General features: G+C 26.3%; 1 protein-coding gene across 5 annotated transcripts in view; it reads right to left on the reverse strand.

Annotated features, from left to right (window-relative positions):
• The window catches only part of LOC135923035 (uncharacterized), a 155,717-nt gene that overhangs the window by 56,791 nt on the left and 72,245 nt on the right, over positions 1-26,681 (reverse strand). For all 5 annotated transcript variants that reach the window (XM_065457634.1, XM_065457636.1, XM_065457635.1 and 2 more), the window contains 2 exons: positions 14,096-14,363; positions 5,945-6,099 (listed from right to left, as the gene is read on the reverse strand). In XM_065457634.1, coding sequence (XP_065313706.1) covers positions 5,945-6,099; positions 14,096-14,363 — 423 coding nt within the window. The remainder of the gene's footprint in view (positions 1-5,944; positions 6,100-14,095; positions 14,364-26,681) is intronic.

Below are 26,681 nucleotides of genomic sequence, written 5' to 3' on the forward strand. Positions count from 1 at the left end.
ATCTTTATCTAATTTTTCCCACCTTATATAATGTCTCGTAATGGATTTCATTGTTGTAATACCCGGATGTCCCGTATGCAATATATGCAAAACTCTTTTTTGAAGTGAGTACAGAATGATTAATTTGCCATTTCAAAATAAAATGCCGTCATCATTTTCTATTTCATCTATTCTTGTTCTAAAAGCTTGTAATTCTGGTGCTTGATTTTGTATATTTGTACCATTTCTTTTCTTGATAGAGTAAATGTGTCATAAGTAAGATTTCTTATATATTTCACTTGTTATTCTACATTTTTCTCTATTGGGTTTCGCGATAAAGAATCTGCAATTATATTATTAGCGCCATTCTTGTACATTATATTATAATCATATGCAGATAATTTATAAGCCCAACGTAATAATCTTTGGTTTGTTAATGAGCTTAAATCTCTGTTATTGCTATATATCTTTATTAAAGGTTTGTGGTCTGTTCAAATTTTAAATTTTAGTCCATACAAATAGTTATGAGATTTTTCTACGCCGTTTATTATTGCTTTTGCTTCTTTGTCTTTTGTAGAATAATTCTTTTCAGCGTCTTGTAAAGTTTTTGAGGTGTAAGCTATTGGAATTCGTTACCATTATAATTTTTTTGCATGAATACAGCTCCAAATCCTTGGTTAGATGCATCTGTTTCTAATATTAACTCGAGGTCTGGTTAATAAAACTGTATAGTATTTTGTCCTGTTACTATTCCGAATAGCATGAAACGATTACGAAAACAGCACGGTATTTTATTTTGGAATGGCAGATTAACCTTCGTACTCACTTCAAAAAAGAGTTTTACATATATTGCATACGAGACATCCGGATCTCACTTGAGAAGAGGATATACTTCCGACGGATATCCTACTTTGTTGGATACGAAAAGAGATTTGCCAAAGCTATCAAGATTAACAAGAAAAATGCAATTCTGCAAGTAGTGCTTCTTCTGAACGAGGATTTAGCATTGCTGGAAGGTTTTTAGAATAAAGAAAAACGTGTTTGAATCCAAAAAATGTCGATTCATTATTATTTTTGTTTTATAATTATATATAATATCAATTTTATATTTATATATAATATCAATTTTATATTTATTTCATAAATATTCTATTTGATCAAATAACTTGTTCATAATTTATATGCTTAAATTAATTTCCTAAATTATAAACTTTATGTAAAAAGGTGTAATGCTCAAATATTTTTATTAGATGTTTAAAAAATTGAAAGAATGGCCAATATTAAATTTATAAGTGGACGTTAAAATTTTTTATAAATAATGGGCGGGCGGGTAAAAATTTTTAGACTAATGGGCTGGTGGGTAAGGAATTTTAGACAAATGGGCGGGGCGGGCGGGTATATATTTTTTAAAAAACTTTGGGCGGGTTGGGCGGGTAGGTTAAATTTTTTTAAACATTGGGTGGGCGGGCTTTTGGTCCAAAAACCCCACCAATGCAGACCTCTACATCCCACAATGTAGGGCGAAGATCTGATATCGTCTAGTATACTAATATATTAGGCAAACGCTTGATATAGGCTAGTGAATTTATTTTACTGGTAAATTTATTAAATAACAGATGCACTCTCATTGTAATATATTGCTGTTTTTATTATATGAATTTATAACGCATGTTCATTTAAATAGTATTTTATACATATACCTATATTTGTATCTTCTATATATTATCTCCGTGATCTATATACTATGCCTAATTTAAAACAGACACCTTAATTTTTTTTCGTGTATCAATATTTTTAAAATTTAAAAAAAATTTTAATGAGATTTTATGCCATTATAGTACAACTTTAAAAATTTATTACTCCATCCATTTCAGAATAATAACAAGATTAAAAAGTGGGGCGTGATTTAATAAAAAGCAATCAGAGGAAACATAATGGTTTAGTGATGTTTCTAGCAAATCCATATGTAATTATAATGTTACTTAAATAATACAAAAAATTTTGTTTAATTTGTTCATTCTACTGGTATCGAATGAGTTGCTGAAAGCGTTGAAAGACGGCATTCATGCATAAAACAAAAACATAATTACCATTTCATATTATTATGTCTCATGTTCATTTCTGCTTTGAATTTAAAAATTCTCCCCTCACTTGCCATGTTAGGATAATTTATTATTATTAAAATATAACATAATTGGAAATTTTTTAAAATATTTCTTCTTTGAATTTTAATTTTTTGGATATCAATATAATTAATTCCTTGTAGGTTTTAACCTGGTCTAACGGGAAGAACTTAAATTGCAGGATCGGGATTAAAATATCTACTTCTGCAACCTGCTATATGTAACGGTATTTAATATTCATCAAAAAATAATACTTTAAAAGAAAGCGCCCTCTATATTTGGTTTTTAATTCCTAAAATTATGAAAACAAAATATTTAATTCTATTTCTTTCATTATAATTTAAATATATTCATCGTTCTAAAGTGAAGCTAGTTCAAAAAACTAATTTTGTTTCACATGAAAACACCGAAACTGAAGAATAATTTTTAAATTTTTTTTCATATTTCTTTAAAAAAAGAATCGCAAGAGTTACAAAATGATATATAATTTATACGTTTGGACTAAATATTTATCGAGATTTGAGATTATTCAAACCGAAATTGCACGATTGAACTTTGAGAGCCCATAACTCCGGATAAGATAGAGCTTTAAAACTTTGATAATTTACCTCATATAATCATACGAGATTTCATTTTTTTTGTAAGATGGTCAATTTCGTTTGAACGATTTGTGATCGATAGAATAACCTAAAAATATGGTTTTCGGCAATACATTTGCAGTAATGAGTTAACGGAAAAATCAATTTGCGATAATTAATTCGGAGAAATATCTTTCGCGAAAAAGGTTTTACGCCTAGCAATATAGAAATCTTATTTCTTTCTAATTATTCGCTTCCAGGAAAAGAAATAATTGAAGCTATGCTAATGATACAAATGCAAGAAAGGCATCTGACAAAGAAGTGGTATTAAGGGGAGCCTTATGTCAAATTTGAGTGAGGGGGTTGGTTTGATGAATAGTTGGTGTATGTATTTTATTACCGCGAATACTTATAAAAATGACGCCTACTTGATTAAATTTTTAGACTTGTTTGATCTAGTTTTATAATTTTATTCGATTAAAATAATTCCTCTTAAATTCCTTTTATATAATTTTATAATAATAAAATCTCACATTAAAGGTTTATTATGATCATTATGCTCAAACTCAAAATTAAGAGCTGATAAATTTCAAAAATCAAATACATGATTATCACTGTTTTTCTCTTTATTTTAAATAAGGTATTTCAAGGGAGGGGGTCCCCATTAGTGATCTGCATCGGGCCTAATTTTTCAAGCCCGGCCCGGCCTAAAATTTATTTTTTAAAGTTTTGCCCGGCCCGAACCCGATTTTTTTAAAAATTTTGCCGGCCCGGCCGAATTTATTTAAATATAGAAATTAAATTTTATAATTACTTAAAATAAACGATATATGTTATTTGGCGTCTACTTTCTATAAATAAAATCACATATTTATTTTACATAAAAAATTCAACATAAAATTGATAAATTTAGATATATTTTAAAAAATTTATAAGGCACGACCCGACCCGAATTTTCTTAAAAAATATTAAGCCCAACTCAGGTTTGGGCCGGGTCGGGTTTACTTTGGCAAATCTCTAGTCCCCATTGTAAAAGTTTTCAAATTAACCAAAACCCTACATTTTTACATGCATGAACAACCTGATAAAAGATGCCCACATTCCCAAAAAATATGTCAAAATCCTTTAAACCCTTCTGATAAAATATCAATTCAACCTAATAACACCCACAAGCAGAGTACTGACAACTTTTCAGACAATTCATATATGGAAAAATGGTTCCCACCATGCCTTCCTAAAGGGAGCAGAAATTTACTCACCAATTTTATACTCAAATTTTTTTCTAATGTAAACAATGAATAAAATTATGGGACAATCTATTAACTTTCCCTACAAAAAATGCCTTACCCCTCCCAAATTCAATAACATTTTCCTATTTGATCACATTAAAAAAATTTGGAAAATTTTTATTTCTTTCTCGTGATTGATTACAAACCTAAAAGCCATAATGGTAATAATGATAACAATCTACCTCATCGATGCAATAAAATATTTTAAAAAAAATAAAGGTTACCTAAATGGGGCTCTCAAATTAACATCCATTGAAAATAAAAGTTCTACAAAATGAGGACACTTTATTGTTGATATGCAATCTCTTTTCTGCAAGGTATACATTACCCAATTTAACATCGACACACTCAATTACCATATTCAATGAGGAAATTATTCAGTCCATACCTTCAAGAAATTTTCTGCAGCAGAGCTTGATGGTTTTCGTCCTTCTCATTTACAATTTCTCATAAAATCTAACATACACCTCAAAGAATCTTTTTTAAATGTTTTTAAATAATCCTTTAAACAAAGACTTCCCTGTACAGATTCATCGAATCCTTTATGGAGCTAACCTTATTGCTTTATAAAAACTCAGTGGAGGTATTCAACCCATCGCAATCGGTTCTACATTTAAGAAATTACTAGCAAAAATTTTAATGACACGGGTCAAAACCAAGGCGTTATTTTACTAAACACATATCAATTAGGTTTCGGAGTCAAGAGAGGCTGCGAAATAGTCTCACATGCCATTCGTAATATGTATCCAAAATCATCCACTATAATTGTTTAAGCCAATTTTTAGCCGGCTAAAAAATCGGCTAAACCGAGTTGTTAGCCGAAACTATCACTTTGATCTCGTTATTTTTCTTAAAAATATGGTAGCTCAAATTTGAAAGAAACTAATATGAATTAAAACGCCTTAAGGTTAACAAATTTTATCCGCAATGCACCTGTAGATTGAGCCAAATAAGCTGACTTTAGGCATTACCCAATATACTCCTAACCCCTCATTCATAGTTAGCTGGTGGCGATTATCCAAAATGTGCTGTATTTTCGCATCCATCGCAGAGAATTCGCGCTAACTGTGAATGCCACATGCTGTATTTTTGTGTATTTTATATAATTCCCCAGGAATTCGAGCTAACTTTGAATGCAGGGTAACATTGCAATTGTCACGCTTGATTTTACAAATGCCTTTAATAGCATATTTCGCAAACATTTCTTAAATTTTTTTAATCACAAATTCCCAAATTATCCAAACATGTTATGGTATTAAAACTCCTCTTATATTAAGTCCATATATCACAGATCCGACGAAGTATCCAGCTGGGAGACTCACTCGGACCTCCTATTCTATTTTGGTATCCACGACCTTATCTATGACCTTAAATCACTAATCAAACGTTACATGATATACTCTAGTATGCCAGGAAAAACCAGTCCATTTGGATAAATTGGAGTGAATGAAAATGAGTGTTATGGTATATGAGTACTATTTTTCTTAAGGACAAGAATATGCAATGTTTTTATAAGAAAGAAAATAAATATGAAGGAAGTTCGATATGGTTTGATTATGTGGAACAAAAAAGCCTGTGATGTGGGTTAGACTACCGAAAAAGACACAGAAAAGAGCAACTTATGATGATTTCATTTATTTTCAAACTGGTAGACATTAATGAGCTGAATATTGGTTAAATCTCATGGCCAACCCAAGAATCTCGGAATACCGCCTAAGATTATAACATTGATGTGATTATTCAAATTGTGATAATAACTAAAGAAAATAAGCATAAGTTTAAATATATTCGTTAAAATTGAATTTTGAAAATCTTGTCTTTTCCAATACCCTTCGTGTCAATTATCCAATTATATAGAACTGAGCATTTATTAAGTTTAACAAAAATAATCAGGGAAAATATACATATAAGATATTCATATATAATTTTCAAGCCAATATTATATTAAAAAAAAAATAAAAATAAGTAAGCATACTTTGTTGAGTAATTTGGTTTGAATCAAGGTCCGGATACAGCTTGAAATTAATGTCTTCGAGAAAAAGGCTCATTTTAACAGTGATAACCTCATTGTCTATAGCATGTTTCAGTGATGGTTTATCTGGAGTTAGCGTAATAACTCGGTCATTAAGACTACATCATTGACACATAAAAAATATAGAAATTTAAGAATGTTGTGTGTTTAAAACCCAACGTTGACTTCGCTGCACTCTCTCCCTAAAACTTTATTTCAGAGATTATGATTCGACGGTTACACGTTTTAGCGCAGAGAAATAAATGTTGGGTATAATTATTTTTTGTTTATATGTCGTAACGGGATACTCCCATAGTATTCGCAATTCCAAAATGAGGATAGGTAATCTAAATCCCAAGTTTTTTTCGGAATTTTTTGAAAAATAATAAGATTTGGAATAATTATAAACAAGGCATTTTATAGTGATCACTCGTTAGTCGTTATTCATTCAATAAAAATCATAAAAATATATAGAGCCTTCAATTTTGAACGAACAAATTGAAAATTATTATAGCTTTATAAAACAAATTTTATAACGTGGGGATTCACGATTCATAATCCTTACGTTGGGATTCCAAATCCTAAAATATTCCTAACCCGTTAAAATATCGAACCGAAAACATAAACTCGTTTGGGCAACTGTTGCCAGCGAGTTAATAATAACTAACTAAGCATACCGTCGTTATTAAATTGTTGAATCCATTTTTTTGTTAATTTACAGGAACGATTTTAGAGAAAAATTTGAATTTTATAAAATAATTTTTTTGATATAATATATTAGAATGCTGGACTTTCGAATATATATCAGAGACCTGCAGGTCCAGCCCGGGTACATGGGTCAAGCCATATTTTAATTTTTTTTAATATACCCGGGCCGGGCTTGAAATTTATTCTAAAAAAAATACTCGGACCGTATATTTAAAAATTAAATATTTTAAATCGCCATTATTAGATATAAAAATTAAAAATAAATATATATCTTAAAAAATTCCGGGCTGGGCCTGAAAATATAAAACCTGGGCCGGGCCGAAAATATTTTCCGAAAATTTTTTAAAATAAAAAAAAAATCGGGCTGGGCCGTGCAAATAGTACCTCTGCAGGTCTCTGATAAAAATACTCCTGATATTAAATACACGGATAAAAACCCCTAACTCCTAACTTTTTTATTTGCTACATAAATTTTATTATCTTCAAATTTTTTATTTTTTATGAATCATGGTTTCTTACATCTTTATAGGCAGGGCAGTATCGTGGATATTTATATTTAAGTTACAAGATACTTTTTTATCTTGTCTCTTTATTAACTTTTCAAAAGATCTTGTATCTAGGATACAAATAATTTAAAAATATCTGTATTTTAATCAACTTAGCAAAATAAGATACAGATATTAAAAAAAATGATATTATTTAATTTAAATAGTAATAAAATTGAAATTAAAAAATTAATCCAAGTTTATATATTTTAAGATAGGGAAATAATATATGACGTTGGTCGTCATATAGTAATTTGCTAAACAACTACCATATTTTATATAAATCGCAATACATCCATCATTACTCAAAAAATTATGATATTGAAGATATAATTATAGAATCGGAATGTGAAAATAATGATACTACACAAGGAGAATACAATTTCAATAGAAGATTTTTTAAAATTACCCAACATGAACATACCAATAATAAAATTACTGCAGAGTATCAATGTTACAAACTTATATGTGTCTCTACAGTCAAGCATTTAAAAGCATATTGTATCATTTTATTAACACATATATAATGATATTCAGTTTATATTTTTAATGTTTTTATTTTTATATTAATGATTGATGTAAAAAATCATCTAGAATTAAAAAAAATATTAAAAATAAAAGATTAGTAAAAAAAATCGAATCTAAATTTCATTTTTTTTGTTAAGTTATTTTGAATAACTCTTCATCTTTGTTTTTGATAACTGTTTAGAGCATTTCATCACCATACTTCAAGACATGTATATCATTAAAAATACCTTCTCCCAATCTCATATGAAAATTATATGATTCTTTAAAAAGTATTTCAAAAAATATAAAGAAATTGTGAAAAGTGCAAAAACATTAACTGCATTATTCGCGTTTTGAAACGCTGCGTTGAAACGTTCAATTTGTGTGCAATATTAGAGTTTTAAAATAATAAAAAGAAAACAATATCTCAGGGAAAAATTAATAATGTATTATTACCTATAGTTGAACAAAAAAATTTGCAAAAATGTAATTTTTATAGTTCTCTCTTATCTTCTATTTGTCAATTTACATTAAAAAAAATTTCTCGAAGATTATTGCTAAGAAAAATTGGTGAACGATTTAAAAAAGATTGAAAGATCAGACATATATTTGCACTACTGCAGATATTTGTTATACTACTATTAAAGTTTTAAAAAAGGTACCTTTTATCTTAGATAATTTTTTTCAAATAATATGCAAGTAGTGTTGCCAAGCGGCTCATTTTGAGGCGATTTTAAAGGCTTATTCAATATTTGAGCCAGAAAGATATTGCCTAAACCTTAAGATTTCGTTAATAAATGTTCAAAACTTTGTGCCATTCCATCCATGAGCAAAATCTTAAGGCTTCTTGATAAAATATTGAATTAGCCGTTTTTAAAAATCAACTCAAAACGAGCCGCTTATCAACACTAGATACAAGTATCTTGTATCCTTTTGAAATTTTTGCTAAGTATCTAGTGCTTTTAAATACAAAATTTTATGTATCTATATCCAAATACAATTTTCTGAAAAACTGCCCAACCCTGATTATAGGGAACAAATTATATGCATCTAAATCGATGCAGTTCTTTTTAATATGATTTTAAAGTTTAATTATTTTCAGCTTTATAATTGTATTCAGTTTAATAATTATATTCACAGGTTAATAATTATATTCATAGTTTTTAAATTATTTTCATTTTTTTAAAAAATAAATGCTCAGTTTTATAATTATTTTTATAGATTTTTAATTATTTGTAATTTTATTAATTTTATTAGACATCAAATCCATTACATTCGACAATATTAACCGCAGCAATCTCTAAGTTTCTATTCATTTTTACCGAACTACGCTGTTAAGGTTAAGTCCTAATATCAAGCTCGTAAACCGCGTTAGCTGTTAGGCTAATAATCAAAGATAAGGGTTAGTGTTTATATCAGATTCTGGGAACGTGGATCTTATTAGCGCTATGCAAGAAAAATGAGGGTAATATTTATATTAAGGAGAAATATTAATTTTGTTAGATACCAAACCCACTATATTAGATAAAATCTAACAAAAACTGAAAAATATTTTTATTTGAAACTGTGAAAACATGAATTCAAATTCAACAAATTGATTTAAAAAGTGTAAAATTAATTATAATAAAAATGTGAAACTAATTATTTAAAACAATGAATTGAATTTCGATTATTTTCCTCTGCAATTAAATAGTATTCTATATTATATATCTTTATGTAATATTTTTTTTACTACGTATAATTTAAAAATTTTCCTTTAAAATTATTTTAAAAGATTAATATTAGATTTAGGGCATATTCTATGATTAGATTTATATTTTTTAATATAAAAAGATTATTTATAAATCATTTGATGTCATAAATTTTACAAAAATAATATTCTAAAAAAATACTTGGTACATTGAAAAAAAATCGAAAGTAAAGACCATTGTTTTAAATACAGAATAACCGAAGATATTAAAGGACTGAATTTATTAGGTTTGTAAAATAAAAAATTTAAATGAAATAAGATTGCTAAATAGAGTTTTAGGAGGTGGTGAGATGTATTGGCGATCGGAATCTATCCAAATAAATGTTTTATCCGTCAATAAAGAATATGATATAGTTAGCTCAGATTACATTAATTGCGAATCTTTGTCAAAAATAAACACCTTCGTTTGGATTTTCACCCTTAGATGTAATACGATACCCTAGATCCTTTTAGAAGCCTAGTGCAAGTGTAAAAAGTTAGCGTTATAACTAAGATAGGTAAAAATAGATGGGTGGAAAGCAATGCTGAAGAATATTTGGCAGATTTGCTCCGTTCTACGTCTAAATAACCATATTTTAATTAAATTTATTTTAATATTACAAACTAACAAATTGTGTAAAAAAAATTTCAGATTGGAATTTAGAAAATATTTTCCTAGATTACGAAAAGATAAGATTAAAAGAGAAGTCCAATCAAAAAATGAGAAACTTCCGATCAAAAAAGGGAAATAATAATTTATTATTTTCTAAAATTGAAATTTTTTATTTTCTAATTGTGATTTTAGAAACATATTGCAATGCCATTTTTTCTTTAATTTTTTGTTATATTTAATTTTTTTCCTCAGCTTGATCATTCTTTTTGTATTTTTTGCTTAGATTATTTGATTCTTTTAAAAACTATTACTTTTCTCGCTTTTTATCCTCCTTTTTGATTTTTATTATTACCCTTTTTTAATTCTTTTAGTAATTTTATTTTTAAAAATATCTCAAATTACAAATTCTCTCCATTATTTGTCATCTTTCTATTTTTCTCACATATTAAATTTTTTTAAAAACTTATTCTCATTTTTTTGCATATTTTTCTGTATATATTTTCATTATGAAATAAATAAAGTGAATAGTTTCTATTAAACCCTTATTGACAAATATTATGCTTTCACTACTAGGAATCATGCGTCTAGAGATCAGTGAAAATTTAATTAAGGATTTAAATTATTCAAAATAATATTGTTAACCGAAATCTACTTGTTGAATATGTTGATCGATGTTATTTTATAATTTATTTTGGCAATTGATTTATTTTATATTACATCAATTTGTATTTAAATTTAATCGGTGAAAATTTTGTATTAACATTTTTTTTATACATCAATTTGTATCAGTTATTTTTTTTATTATTGTTAAAAAAAAGATATATAAAGAGATAAAAAAATGTAATTGATCTTGTTAATATGACCGATTAATACTAACCTTTAAATTGTTTTTTTTATGTTGATATAAATTGATAGATTGATTTTTTTTATATAAATTTTGTTATTTAAGGCAGATTTTTTTTAGTTTAACAAAAATGTAAAATTTTAAAATATATTGTATAAAATTAAATTATTTATTTAAATAAACGATTTTTATATTTAGAAAACGCGTATCATCACTTCAAATATACTAAAATACTTTATGGTGGCAGCGGTGGGATATGGAGACCAGGAACGACAAAATTTACAATCCAATTACGATAACAGACAACGATGGAAAACAAGAGGCCATGACTTTCAATAAATATTTATCAAGGAAACAGTTATAACCCCAGATATCAAGGAAATAATTACAACCCTAGATATCAGAATTATAACGCGAATTATTACAACAACGTCAGAGCAAACTATCCAGGATCGTACAATAATTCTTCGAGATTTGATAATTGAGCTAGTTATAATAAAAATGACTATAATAATAATAGATTTAATAATCATTATAATTACAGATATAACAGACATTATAACGATTCAAGATGCATTCAAAGTTATAACGATAATCATAATATTGGAAATCGAGGTACAAATCAAGTATGCAATTGTAAATATCATAACAACGACAGTAATCAATCACGATATACAAATAAAGTAAACACTGTAAATATAGAAGAGATAAAAGAAGATGATAATGACAAACTAGAAAGAAAAGAATATAATTTATACAATTTAGACATAAACAATATGGATACCGATAATAATTACACAGCTAACGATGCTTATAAGGTCACGGTATATTTGAACGACATGCCTATTTTGATGCAGATTGATACCGGCTCGAGGTATAGTATTCTACCGATTCATATCGCGAAAAAGATTGGAGTAAAAATCTTAAATAAATCAGATATTAAATTAACTGGATATGATGGAAACACAATAAATGTATTAGGAACTACCAAAGTCAAGGCAAAATTCGAGGACAAAAGTCAAATCTTAACTGCTTATGTAGTCCAGAGTGATAAGATTGCATTGTTAGGAAGGACCTGGATAACAGTTTTTGGGAATATACTAGATAAATTTGTGAATATTGTCGAGGATGATTATGATAATACCATACAAGAATTAATCAAGCAATGTAATTTTGTAAATATAATCGAGGAAAATAGAATAGTAGATAGTAAAAATTATGAAGGTACATATTACAATAAAAAGCATGAAAATTATAATTATAAATATCATAATAAAAAAAACTTGAATAAAATTGAATTATGTAAATTAATACTAAATGTTAAAAAAGAAATAAATTCTTATAAATTAGAATAAATAAATCATTTGATAACAATTGGAGAAATAATAGTTATTAAAAACAATAATGAAATAAAAATTGAAGAAAATAATAAAATAAATATTTTTATAATTAATAAAAAATTTAAAAAAACTTTGGAAAAGAAAATTAAAACAAAGGTGATTAAATATCGTGATGTTGAAAGAGAGATTAGGAGTACGATATGGAGATCGTATGTTGAAAATGGAAGGAATTTTGTTATAAAGAACAAGTTAAAGAGAAATTATGATATAAAAAAAGTGTTTAAATTGAAAAATAAAGGAGTAAAATTTAAAAATAAAAATAATAAATAAAAAAAATTATTATTATATTTAACGAAACAATTCCAAATATTCTATTATGATTCTTATTCTTATGAATGATTCTGATAAATTATTTATTCCATTATCATTTCAATTATTCCAAAATTATTTTATTTAAGATATATTGATCATAATATATATTTACAAACATTGATAAAAATGATAATAAATAACGAGATGAACCAGCTAGTGTGAAGATGATGTTCAAGCGAATGATTAGGTGATAAGGATACAAGCAAAAATTAATGAAAAGATAGACTGAGGCTAAACAACAACAAAATATCAAATGAAAATTCTACAAAGGAGAAAAAATTTTTAGAGGTGGAAGAAGTGAACAAGTTCAAGATTCTAAAATTCAAAGTCAAGTTCAAAAGCGAGAATATGACATACGACATAGAAAATGATTGTTATGAATAAATTAAATTTTGTAAAAAAAATATATATATAAAATTTTGAAAGAGAAATGGGATGATCAATACAAACAGCAAATCAACAAGCAATGTTCAACTAACGACGTTTCAACAATGATGCTCAACCAACGATGTTTCATGATGTTCGATAATCGATTCAACAAACGATAATCAGATGGTCAAACAAACAATCTAAAGATATACGAACAAATGACTAATGGAGCAATTGAGAAACATGACTGAAGTGACGATAAGATTCACATGTAAGAAAAACCTGAGTGGAGATCATTTTTTTAAAGGGTTGAATGTTAATATGACCGATTATTACTAACCTTTAAATTGTTTTTTTTATGTTGATATAAATTGATTTTTTTATAAATTGATAGATTGATTTTTTTTATATAAATTTTGATATATTTTGTTATATAAGGCAGATTTTTTTTAGTTTAACAAAAATGTAAAATTTTAAAATATATTGTATAAAATTAAATTATTTATTTAAATAAACGATTTTTATATTTAGAAAACGCGTATCATCACTTCAAATATACTAAAATACTTTAGAAAAATAAAAATGTAATTTATCATATAATAAAATTAAAATTATGATTTAAAATAAAATGATAATCAATGAAAAATGTGTAATAATTATTTATGATAAAACATGGAAATAATCCAATTCCAACACTACTGAAAAATTCATATTCGATAATAATATTACAGTATGGAATAGTCTAAGTTCCAATAGAAAATATTTGGGGAATCACGAGATTAGAAGAAGAATCAACCTAACTAGCAAAGAAGGATAATAAAATAAAAGAATTGGATAAATTTCCCAAAAGAAATATGTAGAACTGATACTCACTAAAACAAGCAGTTATTCGTGTGAAGACAAATATTAATCGATTTTAGCATAAATTTGATATTATAGATAACTTTTTGATTTAAAAAATTAATATAAATTTTCATTTTTATATAGCTAATATTATATATATTATAAATAATAAATTAAAATAATCTTTCCAACATTTTTTGGAGAATTATTAGCGTTGGGTAGAGATACAAATAAATAAGTGTAACTTTTCCCCATCATCCAGCTTCTTATTCGTTAAGGAATTAATACAATCGGTTAGATCGGAAAGATTATCTATGATCATGTTGAGGCAGGTGTATGTGGCATGAGAGAGATGAATCTCCAAAGCGTCATCTTGCGGATTTAACTGAGAAGCTACTCGACACAAGGCCCGATAATCAAAATAAGCCAGATCGGGATCGCCGCAGAATTTCTGGCCAACTTCATTCTCGGTCCGAGTTAGAGGGTAGTGGTGGCGGTTATCCACTTTCGTGCCTCAAGTAGGGTTTAAATAAAGGAAAAGATATTGAAACGAATATCAGATAAAAATAATTGGTTATGACAGATAATTGTTTTAAAGAAGAAGAAACACTTTAAAAAAATATATGAAAAAATAAATATAAAAGGAGGGTTGATCACATAAATTTAAATTTCATCACTTGATTATTATAAGATTTTAACTTCATTTCGATTAATTATAAAAGAATGTGATTTAAAACTACTCCATGTAAGCGAATAAGCTTACATAATTCAATAATTAATAACTATGTTTTATTTTATTAATCTATATGGGTGATTCCACGAATCGATCAAAAAAACGAGATTTTCGGCCGACCTTCATAAAAATGAATGAAATGTTAGTTATTTATGTTGTAAATGTTAAGAGAATCAAAATTTTAAAGTGATAGCTCAACCAAATCCAAAGATATACGCCTTCAAAGTCGAAAATCGCGAAGTGCGTGATTTCTTTAAATTGTGTTTTTTAAAAAAATACTTAAGATAGAGTTACAAATTATATATCATTTTATAGCCCTTAAAATTTTACGTTGGAAAATATAAAAAAAAATTAAAAAATTTCTAGTGTTCTCTTATTTCTGGTAAAAATAAATAATTTACATTGTTAGGAAGAGATTTTTTTGGGTGTTAATATTCACTAAAAATGTTTATTACCCTTATATAAAACGATTTAATAAAAAATCTCGATAGCCATTTTTTTTTTAATTTTATTTGAATTTTTATTATTTTTATAAATATAAAAATGTAATATAGATGGTATATTAAAATATTTTTATAATATATAATTTTTAATAAAAATATGAATAGTATTATGATTAAAATTAAAAAATCAATTGAGTATAACCTAGAATGATGTCCTGGGGCGATATGTAAGCAGGCAGCCCATACAAATATTATTTTATTTGGACGCTATATTGTAAAATAAACATATTTTAAAATTTTATACACAAACAATTATAAAAAAAAATACCACTTGTTTTAATCTTATCCCATTTGGTTCTTATTAATAGAATTTCTTGAGACGATAATTTGTAGATACGTCCTATCACTGTAATAGGATCTACTATTGTTATTATTTGATTATATCTTTTCCTCAATTGTGGGGTAAAAGAAGGATGGTGATGGTCCATGGGGATGTAAAAAGGAAATATTCCTCAGTAATTTCATTCTTTTTTAGTACTGTGGCTAACCACCAAAAATCGTCATAAACACATGTTATGAATCCTTTAATATCGGCAAAAAACAAATTATCGGCAAAAGGCAAATTATCTGCATTTGAGATACTGTTAATTTGAAAGTCCTCTGCATATGAATATATTTTTGATTTAAGCTTACTTAAACTCAAAGGAAATACAGCATGTATTTCCCGAGTTCCTGGAATGGGACGTGCTAAACTGAATCTTTTTCGAAGTTTAATCTATTGTTATGTTCGTTTGTTATATACGTAAAATTTGCTGATGTCATGTTTTGTTTCGCAAATTGATATAAATCAATTGGCGTTAAAATGTGGCCAGAACTGATGCGCTGAAGGCTTGAACGTGCTGCTAATCTTTTTAATGTTCTGCCAAGGCAGTCACATGGACCTTTTCCATGGGATGTAGCTGAAAAATGCCATTCAGCTGCTGTAAAATCTGATTCATGATAACACAGATTTATAAAAAATATTCTGTTTTTATATTGGGCAGATAAATTTTGAGGAAAGTAGACCCCTCTCAAAATTTATAGACACTCATTATAGCTGAAATTTATGATCCGTCAGAGCAGTAATATATTTTGTTTGGCTTTTTGTTGAATTATTGGTCAAAAACTTTATCATTTTAGTCTGGTATAAATGTAATGCAATAACATCATGTTGAAGTGACTCTGATATTACCACATATAAGGTTTTCTATATTGCCATTATTATAATAATATGCTATCAAAAAAAAATAAAAATTCTTGAGAAGATTTTGTTATTGTTTCTAGATTACTTCTATCAACAGATACCCACTGTTTAAAGGATATATGATCTATGTCATTTTGGGTAAATACATCATTTAATTTTTCTTTAATTGAGAATAAGCCTGGACAATAGTTACAATCTCCTAAATAACAAATAGGGAGGGCTGGATTGCATATCGCTTGGGCTAAAATATTTTTATAGTTATGTAATGGATATTCTGGCCTAGCTAATAGTTTTGCCAAATTAGCATCTACAAACATAAGCTTAAAATTTTGATGAATTACACAAACACACATACTGTGTGTTCCACTTGATCCAGCCAGAATACAATTTTTTGGCCGTAAATCTGCAAATTTAGAAAATACAACTTTAATTATCGGGTGCATCTCTTTAAATCGTTCATATAATTCTTTTAAATGGTTTTAAATTAATCTTTTTTGAGACTGCTCCTTTTCCCTATGATTATTATGGATTTATAGTCCTTTTTCCCGGGCATCGCGCGGCTAACTTCATCAGAGGAGTAAAAATTTTCTATAATATTTACAGTTTCCTGATCAATTGTTCGCCCAGGTTTTATATTGGGGGATGACATAAATCGTTTTGATTCAATTAGTTTTTTAGATTTTCTCACCAAGTAATTCGTGGCTTTGAACTCCATCTGAATTTTTTGATAGGTCCAAGTTGGAGGCAGCATAGTAAAAAGTTGATATTTTTTTTCCTTAGAAATAATTGGATAGTTATCTTTTAAATTTAGAAGAAGTTCCTCATTTTTATTATTTTGTATATCAGACTCAGGAAGGTTGCTTCTAAATATGGTTTGACATTACTTTTGTTATTTCTTTAAGTTTTTCTTTCGGATATTTCTTTTCTTTTTTATTGGGGATTGGCCCAATTCTTCTAGCGATACATTTATTATATCCAACGTTGAACTGGATGGGGCTGGTTCGGGCTCTTCATTTTCAGATGTATCCTCAATTAATTCCTTATTTATAAGCGACATGAATGACATAATGATTGATCTATTGTTAATAGACCTTTAGATTTTTTAATCATGCTTAGGGTCACCTAGTTATATATTTAAAATAATCACGATATCCAAAAATAAAAAAATATATATTGTCAAATCCAGAATCTAAAATGAAAAATGTTTTAATCCATAATCTAAATAAACTTACCTTTTGTAGATTTTTTGAAAAAGATTTGTGGCCCTCTCTAAAAAAAAGATTGGTACAAAGCAACTTCATTATTACAATTTTTAATGCTAAATTTAAAAAAAAATTTTAAAGTTAAAAAGAAATATTATTTTAAACCTTATGTTCTTTTCAATCATTGATTGATAATTAAATTTTTCTATTTATCGATTAAAAAATGTAATAGAAAGAAAGGAAAAAAAAAAATAAACTGATAAAATCTTAAATTACAAATAATAACGATAGTAGATCCACAAAAATGAAAGGATATATCTACAAATTATGGCTTTATGTATTTCTATTAATAAGCGCAAAATTATAATAGTTTGAATATAAAATTTTAAAATATGTTTATTTACAATATAGCGTCAATAAAATAATATCTGTATGGGCTGCCTGCTTACATATCGCCCCAGGACATCATTCTTGGTTATACTCAATTGATTTTTTAATTTTAATCAGAATATTATTCATATTTTTATTAAAAATTATATATTAAAAAAATATTTTAATATAACGCCATCTATATTATATTTTTTTATTTATAAAAATAATAAAAATTCAAATAAAATTAAAAAAACAAAAATGGCTATCGAGATTTTTTATTAAATCGTTTAATATAAGGGTAATAAACATTTTTAGTGAATATTAACACCCAAAAAAATCTCTTCATAACAATGTTAATTTTTTATTTTTACCGGAAATAAGAAAACACTTGAAATTTTTTAATTTTTTTTTATATTTTCCAACGTAAAATTTTAAATATAATTTGTAACTTTATCTTAAGTATTTTTTTAAAAAAACACGATTTAAAGGAATCACACAAAATCACGAACCGCGATTTTCGACTTTGAAGGCGTATATCTTTGGATCTGGTTGAGCTAGCACTCTAAAATTTTGATTTTCTTAACATTTACAACATAAACAACTAGCATGCAAAGTTATATTCATTTTTGAGATGGTCGGCCGAATCATTGGTAGATTTGTCATGGAATTACCATTTTTGATATAACAAATGATCTAATTTGAATGCACATAAAATATTAGTAATATACAAAATCTAATATTCAAAGTTAATAATACCCCTCTCGTGCTTAAATTTGCTTGGCATGGTTTGCAAACTTTAAATAATATACCCTTAAAATATTTATTTTTTGCGTAATACGAAAATTGTAATTCTCAATAAAAAAAATACTTTCCTGCCCAGGCACTAGCAGAAAATAAAAAAAAAGTCAGTTTAGGCACCACCAAATTTTTGCCTTAGGGAACTTAGGCATGCACGGACCAAAAAATGCAAATATTATCATTTTAAAAAGGTCAACTTTAAAAAAAAATTGCAAATATTTTAAAAATGATGCAAATGTCATTCATTTACATGTATAAAAGTTGCCAAAACCAAAAATCAATCGCATTCTTTAGAAATGAAATATAATAATGGGAGCAAGACCTTTTCCAAAGGACTAATCCCATTCATTTTATATACACTATTATGCCTATAAATTCAATCTTGTGTCAGTGAATACTAGTGATATTAAACGGCTCGTTTTGAGCCGATTTTTTAAAACGTCTAAATCAATATTTTAGCCAGAAAAATATTGCCTAAGCCTTGAGATTTCGATAATATATGTCTAAACTTTTGTTCATTCTATGAGCAAAATCTTGAGGAAATAGGCTCGAAACGAGCCGTTTAATAACACTAGTGAATACATGTGTGGCTACCATCCCTCATGATGTTTCTTTTTTGAATTTACAAACGATTCATATTTTTTTTCTCGTCAGTGGCTTACCAGAAATAGTATTTACAAGTTCAAGAAAATTTTGGATTAAAAAAAAATAGAAGCTCCTTATGCCACTAGGTGAAGCTGTAAAATAAAAATCATATAGAGGCAAATATAATCTTGAAGATATTACATCAGGCTAGAGGACTTTTAGCTAATAAAATATCTTTTAAAAACAATTATTATTCTTTTTTTTTAAATAATAACACTATTTATTTAAAAATCAATTTTAAAATAATACATTGAACGTTAAAAGTAAAACATATATACATAATTTAAAAATATATATTAAAAATATCATGTAAACTATTTGTAAATTAAAATCTATATAAAAAAAACTGTATAATAAAAAAAGAATTTATTACATTACGTGAATGGAGTGCTAATAACTCTTAGTTACGACAATAAAATTCTTGAATCACCCATCATGAAATAAAAAGGGATTAAGATTTAAAAAATTATATGACCAAATTGTTATATTTTCATCTCGATTTAATATACAACGATATGTTCAAATAATCGTTAAAAAATCACCTTTGAAATATATATACTCGATTTTTTTTATACCATAGATATTAAAAATCAATATATAGATTACAAAAAGTCAACATTTATTGTTTATAAATATGGCCGGAATTAGATAAACGATTTTGTGATATAAACAAAGCATTGAAAGGGTTTAATCCTATACCAACCTAATTTTAAGTTTGACATTATTATATTCCCATTAACAAACCTTTATACATTGCCTTTCCTTAATTTTGAACAAAAAAAATTTTGTTTGATATTTAATATTTAGAGAAATTTTTTTCAAAAACAATGTATTTCTATGTAATCCTTTCTTGAAACTCAAAATTTATACTTTATCTATTCCTGTTAAATCTTGTCGTGAACGATATTTTCTTTGATAAAATGTATGTTCGAACGACAATGGGACAAATACGGTTAAGTTAACTTGTCATTATGAGCATCGAACATGTAATATTAAAAAATATTAAAATTGATTAAATAATTGAAAAATTTTCAAAATCCTAAAATCGCAGAAAGATATAATATATTGTCATTTTATAAAAAAATTTTTAGAAATGAATGCAATTATCACTAGCCATTCAATTATTTACATAATTATATATAATGGCTTATTCGTTTTTTTATTTTCTTAATTCCAGTTAGCTTCTAATAATAATATTATTATCCTGTTTAGTAATATGTGTGATTTTAAGAATTTAATTATAAAAAAAAATTTAAATCATATCTATTTTAACTGTTCTATTAAAAAATTAATATTGTAAAATAAAAATTTTAAACTTCAATGGATAATATTGTCACCATATTAGTGTTGAGAGGTGTTTTTTTTATAAAAAAATATCTTATTTATAATACATAATTTAATAATATATAATAAAGTAGAAATTAAATTAGATATTTCTTAGGAATGCGTTCCGTAACGTCCCGAAATATGTTATTTTAGCAGGAACTGGAATGGAACAGGAACGCAACATTTGTTACGAGTGCCTGATTTTTACATATGAAAATTTGGCACCACCAAAGGAAAATGTCTAGTTACACTACTTCTTTTTTGTGTTGTAAAAATACTCTTATTAATTTCACAATAAATTTAGTCAAAAGAATTTTATATTTATAAAATTTCATTTTTTAAAAATAAATACATTAATAGTTAATAAAGAACCGATTAAAACCCGCCTATCGGTTGTATCCAAGTTGGCAGGATCCAAAGGCAGCGTATTCCTACCTAAGCAATATTGGTTACAAAAATATATTAATTTGTTTTTTTGTTGGGGGTGGGGTAAATTTTTAAGCAAAATATTTTAACTCAAAATCAATTTCTACTAAAAGTGAAGTTAGAACTCTATAATTATAGTCATGTAATTTTTAAATATTTGATTAAGGCTGCATCGATAATAAAAATCGGTGCGGATCAGGACTATACTAGCTGTTTTTTAAATCGGGACCCATCTTTTTTCAAACTCGATCCTACACTCTGCTATTAATATTATTATTGGTTATTGCTTTTTTCGAGGGGCATATTATCATTTTTTTTTCATGTTTGTTCCATTCAAATATTAATAAGGGATTGGTCGCTTTTATTTTTTGTATACAATAAGTGATTTAACTACCAAGTACAAATCAATATTTGATAATTTTATTGTAAACAAAATTTAATTTAAAAAAAATTTTTAATTTATATATATATTGTAAATTGAATAATTTTCACAAAACGTATATAAATTTTCTTAGGAGACATAAAACTATGAAACTTTTGTTGAAACCTAGTTTTAAGAACATTTTTCATATTTATTTTTATCTGCGTAATGAATTCTAGTGATATTTACTTTATAAAAAATAAATAAATCCGAGGTGTTTTGATTTTCATGGACGAAATGACACCTTAAATCTTTAATAAGCTATCTAAAGAAATTTAAATGATACTTCTAACTCAATTATATCGTAATAAGATATCTAAAATTAAAAGGAGTGCATTTGCCCAAAATGCCCCATTTTTTCACATGCTCATAACTCACACGATGTTTGGAGTTGGAGGCTTAAATTTTACTTTTTCTTAGTAATAATATATGCGACATTTTAGAAAAATGTAAAAAGGTGATTATCCTCTCATAATAATCGGAAGTTTATATTAGATTAATACATATTTTTACAAATTTTTCCAAAAATAACCAATTTTTATAAAAATAAGTAAATTATATGTAAAAAAATAAACCAATCATAAAAATAACATCCCTTTTATTTATGTTAAAAAAATAAACATAAAAAAATCCCTAAGAAAACTAAGATAAATAATATACCCCTTGAAAGAAGCAATAACTAATTATATCTTATTCAAGCCAGATTCTAGGTTTATTTGAGGTGGGGGGGGCACTGCCCCAAATTTTTTTTTTGCCTACTAAATATTTTTTATATTATCTTGATAAATTTTTTAAAAATAGAAATGTAATGGAAAATAAATAACTGTTGTTCAAACGACTTTCGGTTTAAAAACTATTTATTCATGTCTGCTTAAATACCTAACAGAGCCAACGCACCTCATATTGTAATGAGAATATATAAATGTAGTTAGCCAAGATTCAGAATATGGAAAATGAGCATGAGCAAAATGTATAGGTTAGATTTTTAAGTTATCCTTATTGCAAATATTTTACAACTGATATCATGTATCACACATAACATCACTCACAAGTCTGTTAATGGAAGAAGATTTTCTTTAAAGTTTTATAAATATGTATAGGTTGAATAATTAATTAAAGCTGATGCAGTTTTTTGTCCTCCTTGTAAGATATATAACTTAAAGAATGGTGAATCAATATGCCAAAACTGGTTTTTCAATTGAAAGAAAGTTCTTGTGTAAAGAGGCATTGAGAAATATTATAATTGCAGAATATATAGAAGAGAATAAGACTAAAAGATCTTTCCAATTTTTTTGTATAAACTAATTAGCATATTTTTACAAGATAGCTAATTTAATTTTCTAACCCTTGTTGGCAACCAATATTACTGAAGAGAGATTAATATATGAAATTGAGATTATTTAAAAAATATTTGTTAAAAGTTTAGAAAATTTAAAAGATTGTGTTAAATCAGATTTTGCCAAATTTCTATACACATATAAAATTGCATTTCCAAATGCTCTTCAAATATTCTGTATCAGTTAAGATCATCCCCATAGAGTTGTGAATCAACATTTCATCATTAAAGAGAATTATTATATAAGAACGTTCTATTGTGTTTTATTAGGACATGGAAAAACAAAACCGATTAATTTTGGAAATGTTTTCAAGGCATTTAAAAATATATCTCAACCAAAATTATAGTTAATGCTTTATTTTTGTTAATTTTACACTGCTCAATTATTTACATAATTCCAATTGTAATATAGTTATAAATATTTTCTAAATTACATATTTTATAATTGAATCATATTGTTTAATTGTGCTTGTATATAAACAATATCAACGTTATAATATAATATTTGTAATATCATTAAATCAACTTATTTCTTTCCAGCCATAAGTCAATTCTTATCTTCCATCTATTAACATATTTGATCATTGTATATCTTTATATGGTTTTTTCAAGTAAAATAGTATATTTCAATTTTATGCTCAAATAACATAAATATTCGTTCTATGGTGTCGAAATTTTTTTTACTGCCCCAACCCCATTTTTGTCTACCCCCCCCCCCTTAAATGAGTGAAGCTCGAATTGGGTCTGATTTTACTAGTAGCTAACCCGTCAAGAGTGACGAGCCAGTCACTATTTCTCCTTCGTTTGACGTGACTTTTTACCTCTTTATTTGTAAAATATTGTCAGATGATGGTTTTGCATATCTTATTTTAGATTGTATAGCTTGTTGATGATTTATTATTGCCCTACACAATTATTTGTTCATATTGAAGGTATTAATATACTGTATTAACGTTTAAATAATGGAAAATTTGGGAACCACCTCTCATCAATAAAACTAAAATTTTGGCGAATACTTTATATATATCTAAAACGAATCATTACGAATAACAAAATAATAAGATTCGAATATGAATAAGGAAAATATATCATTTGTCTAATAATTTTTTTATCCAATATTAGAATATAATCGTATAGTTTAAAATTTTTCATATTATTCAAAATAAATATTCGAAACAAATCGTAAATATTAAAACTTATTTCTAAATATAAAATTATTTGTAAGTATTAAACTTTTTAAATTTTAATTTTATCTACAATCGTTAGCCCTTTTTAAGTATTTTCTCCTGCCTTTCTTTAATCTGTATCAATTTCTCTAAATCATCTTGTTCATAACTTCATCCGAATCCGAACTAGTATCAACAAATAAAATGGGCGTGAATATGGTTTTAATCTGACTATAAATTAACTAGATGCCTTTTTGCACAAATCTTATTATTTATCACTAAGTAATCTATAATATTTAAGGATTTATACCGTTTATATTTAAATAAATTGAAGATATTAAAAAAATTATCATTTAAATTATTAATATTTGTATTTTTAATTATACAAATATCTTAATATATGATTTAAAATATAAAATTAACTGAAACCGATTGAGACCGGGTTCAAAAAAATTTCCAAATTTTGGGTTTTTATAAAATTTAAAAAAAGGATTAGCAATACGGGTTCAAAATTTTTGGGTCCGGTTCGATCCCCTGGTTCAAGACCAAAAATTAAGATTTTTAAAATACATTATATATTAGATTTCATCCAAAATATCTCTGAGATGCTGAGTCCTTCAGTTGAACTACTATCCTCCTATCAAACCATTTACATATAAGCAAGTCATTCCCGTATTAATTATACAATCTCCTCCACCTATTTTTGTATAAGCAGTTGTATTTTTTTCGGGATGCATCGATACCACTCTTTGGAAGACCTGATTCAATATTAAATTGATATCGGTTGATTACCGATCCGATATCATATTTGATTTTGTATCCTGTAAACATACTAATCGTTTCGTTTAATGCATACATCTACTCATCTCATATACTTTTTAATAACATCTATAATTTAACTATATTCATGAATCAAAAAGTATATAAAATATTTTTAATGACAAATACTTATTTATAAAATAAAATTAATCTATTTACATAATAAATATAAACAAATATATTACAAATTTGAAATAAATATTTAAATTAATAATTAAAATGGATTTTGATCCTATTTATAAAAATAAATGGTTTTTTGATATAACTTTAAAAAATTTTTTAATAACATCTTATTTTTATAATATAAAATTTTTTCAATTTAAGATGCCATTTTATAAGATCGGATCGGAAAATCTTATAATATCGGACTATAGGTGAAATGTCGGCCCGGTCCGATAAAAAACATCGGTACATCTCTATATTTTTTTAATTAGTTATGGTAAAATATTCATCCCTTCATCTAATTCTCAAATTTAATTTTTAATAGAAAATTTTATTAACAAAAACCATAATTACCTTTATTATGAACAAATAATTGATAAACATCCATCATCGAATAAAGGAGAAACCCAATCCCCCGTCACAGGGGTCTGAATGTGATATCCATAATCAAGATGAATAAAAACTAAAAATAGTTTCATTTTAAAATAAAGTATTTATGGCAGCGAGAAATACTTTAAAAACAATGATTAAATAAATTAAACAGATGCAATTAAGCAAAATCACTGTTTAAAAAAAGGATCCAATAAATTGAAAAATAATTAACCCAATTTAAAACATTGTATCCGATAACAAAAGCGGATATATCAATGGGTAAAAAAATTTAATAATATTGGAAGAAAAGTAAACAAATAAAAATGTATTACATTAGTTTCATTTAAAATATAGTATATTGTTATTTTATAATATGAGTCAGGGATAATGTTGTTAAACGGCTTTGTTTTAGCCAGAAAAATATTGTCTAGGCCTCGAGATTTCGTTAATAGATGTCCAAACCTTTGTGTCATCTGTAAACAAAATCTTTAGGCTTCCATAATAATTTTCTGAATAAAATAACGAGTTAGCCATTTTTAAAAATCGGCTTTTCAACACTAGTTAAGGTGAAGAAGAGCCTTTGCCTTCGGGCATGGGGGGGGCGGGATTCAAATCTGGTGGTTGGCGAAAAAGTATCTTTTTTCTCAAATCAAATCTTAATCTAAAACTAATTCCGAACTTATATTGGTCGAACCGAATCGCGGCTCGGCGGATATATCGAAAATGTAAGAAATTTAACATTAGGTTATATAAGTCTCCCTCAATTTTATATTATTAAGATGATAGGAAGTTGTTAGATAAAAATTAAATTAACAGAAGATGAAAAACGATTATTTATAGATACGGAGATTATTTCAATTCTGAAATATTTAATTTAAAATGAATTATTCAAGTTTTTTTATAAAGAGAAAGATAATTTTGCAAAGTGTGATTTGAAACATGATTTTATGAGGGTAAAATAAAAAATGTATTTATATCGAATCTATGCAAACATTTAGATGTATTAGAAAAATGAAAAAATATAAATAAGTTTAAATAAATAACTCCGATTTCAAAAAAACACGGACAACTATCAATGTATAGATTTCTAAAAATCAGATTTCAAAAAATTCCGACAGTAATTTCCAAATATATAGATGATTGCTACTCATCGCCAACCTTTTTAGATTATCCAAGGTAAAGACTTTAGATTATTATAATGTCTAAGTCCAAATTATAAAATAAGTAAGATGCAAATTATTATGCAAGTATCGATTGAGTTTCAATATATTTCAGATGAGTGAAAAATTAGTCGAATGTGAAAATGTAGTGAATCGATGCAGTCTTATTAACAATAAAAAAATTCTCTTATTATAAGCCTAAAAGGA

The sequence above is a fragment of the Gordionus sp. m RMFG-2023 genome, chromosome 1, assembly GCF_954871325.1.
Source record: "Gordionus sp. m RMFG-2023 chromosome 1, tfGorSpeb1-WG-v2, whole genome shotgun sequence".
Taxonomy (NCBI): Eukaryota; Metazoa; Nematomorpha; class Gordioida; order Chordodea; family Parachordodidae; genus Gordionus; species Gordionus sp. m RMFG-2023.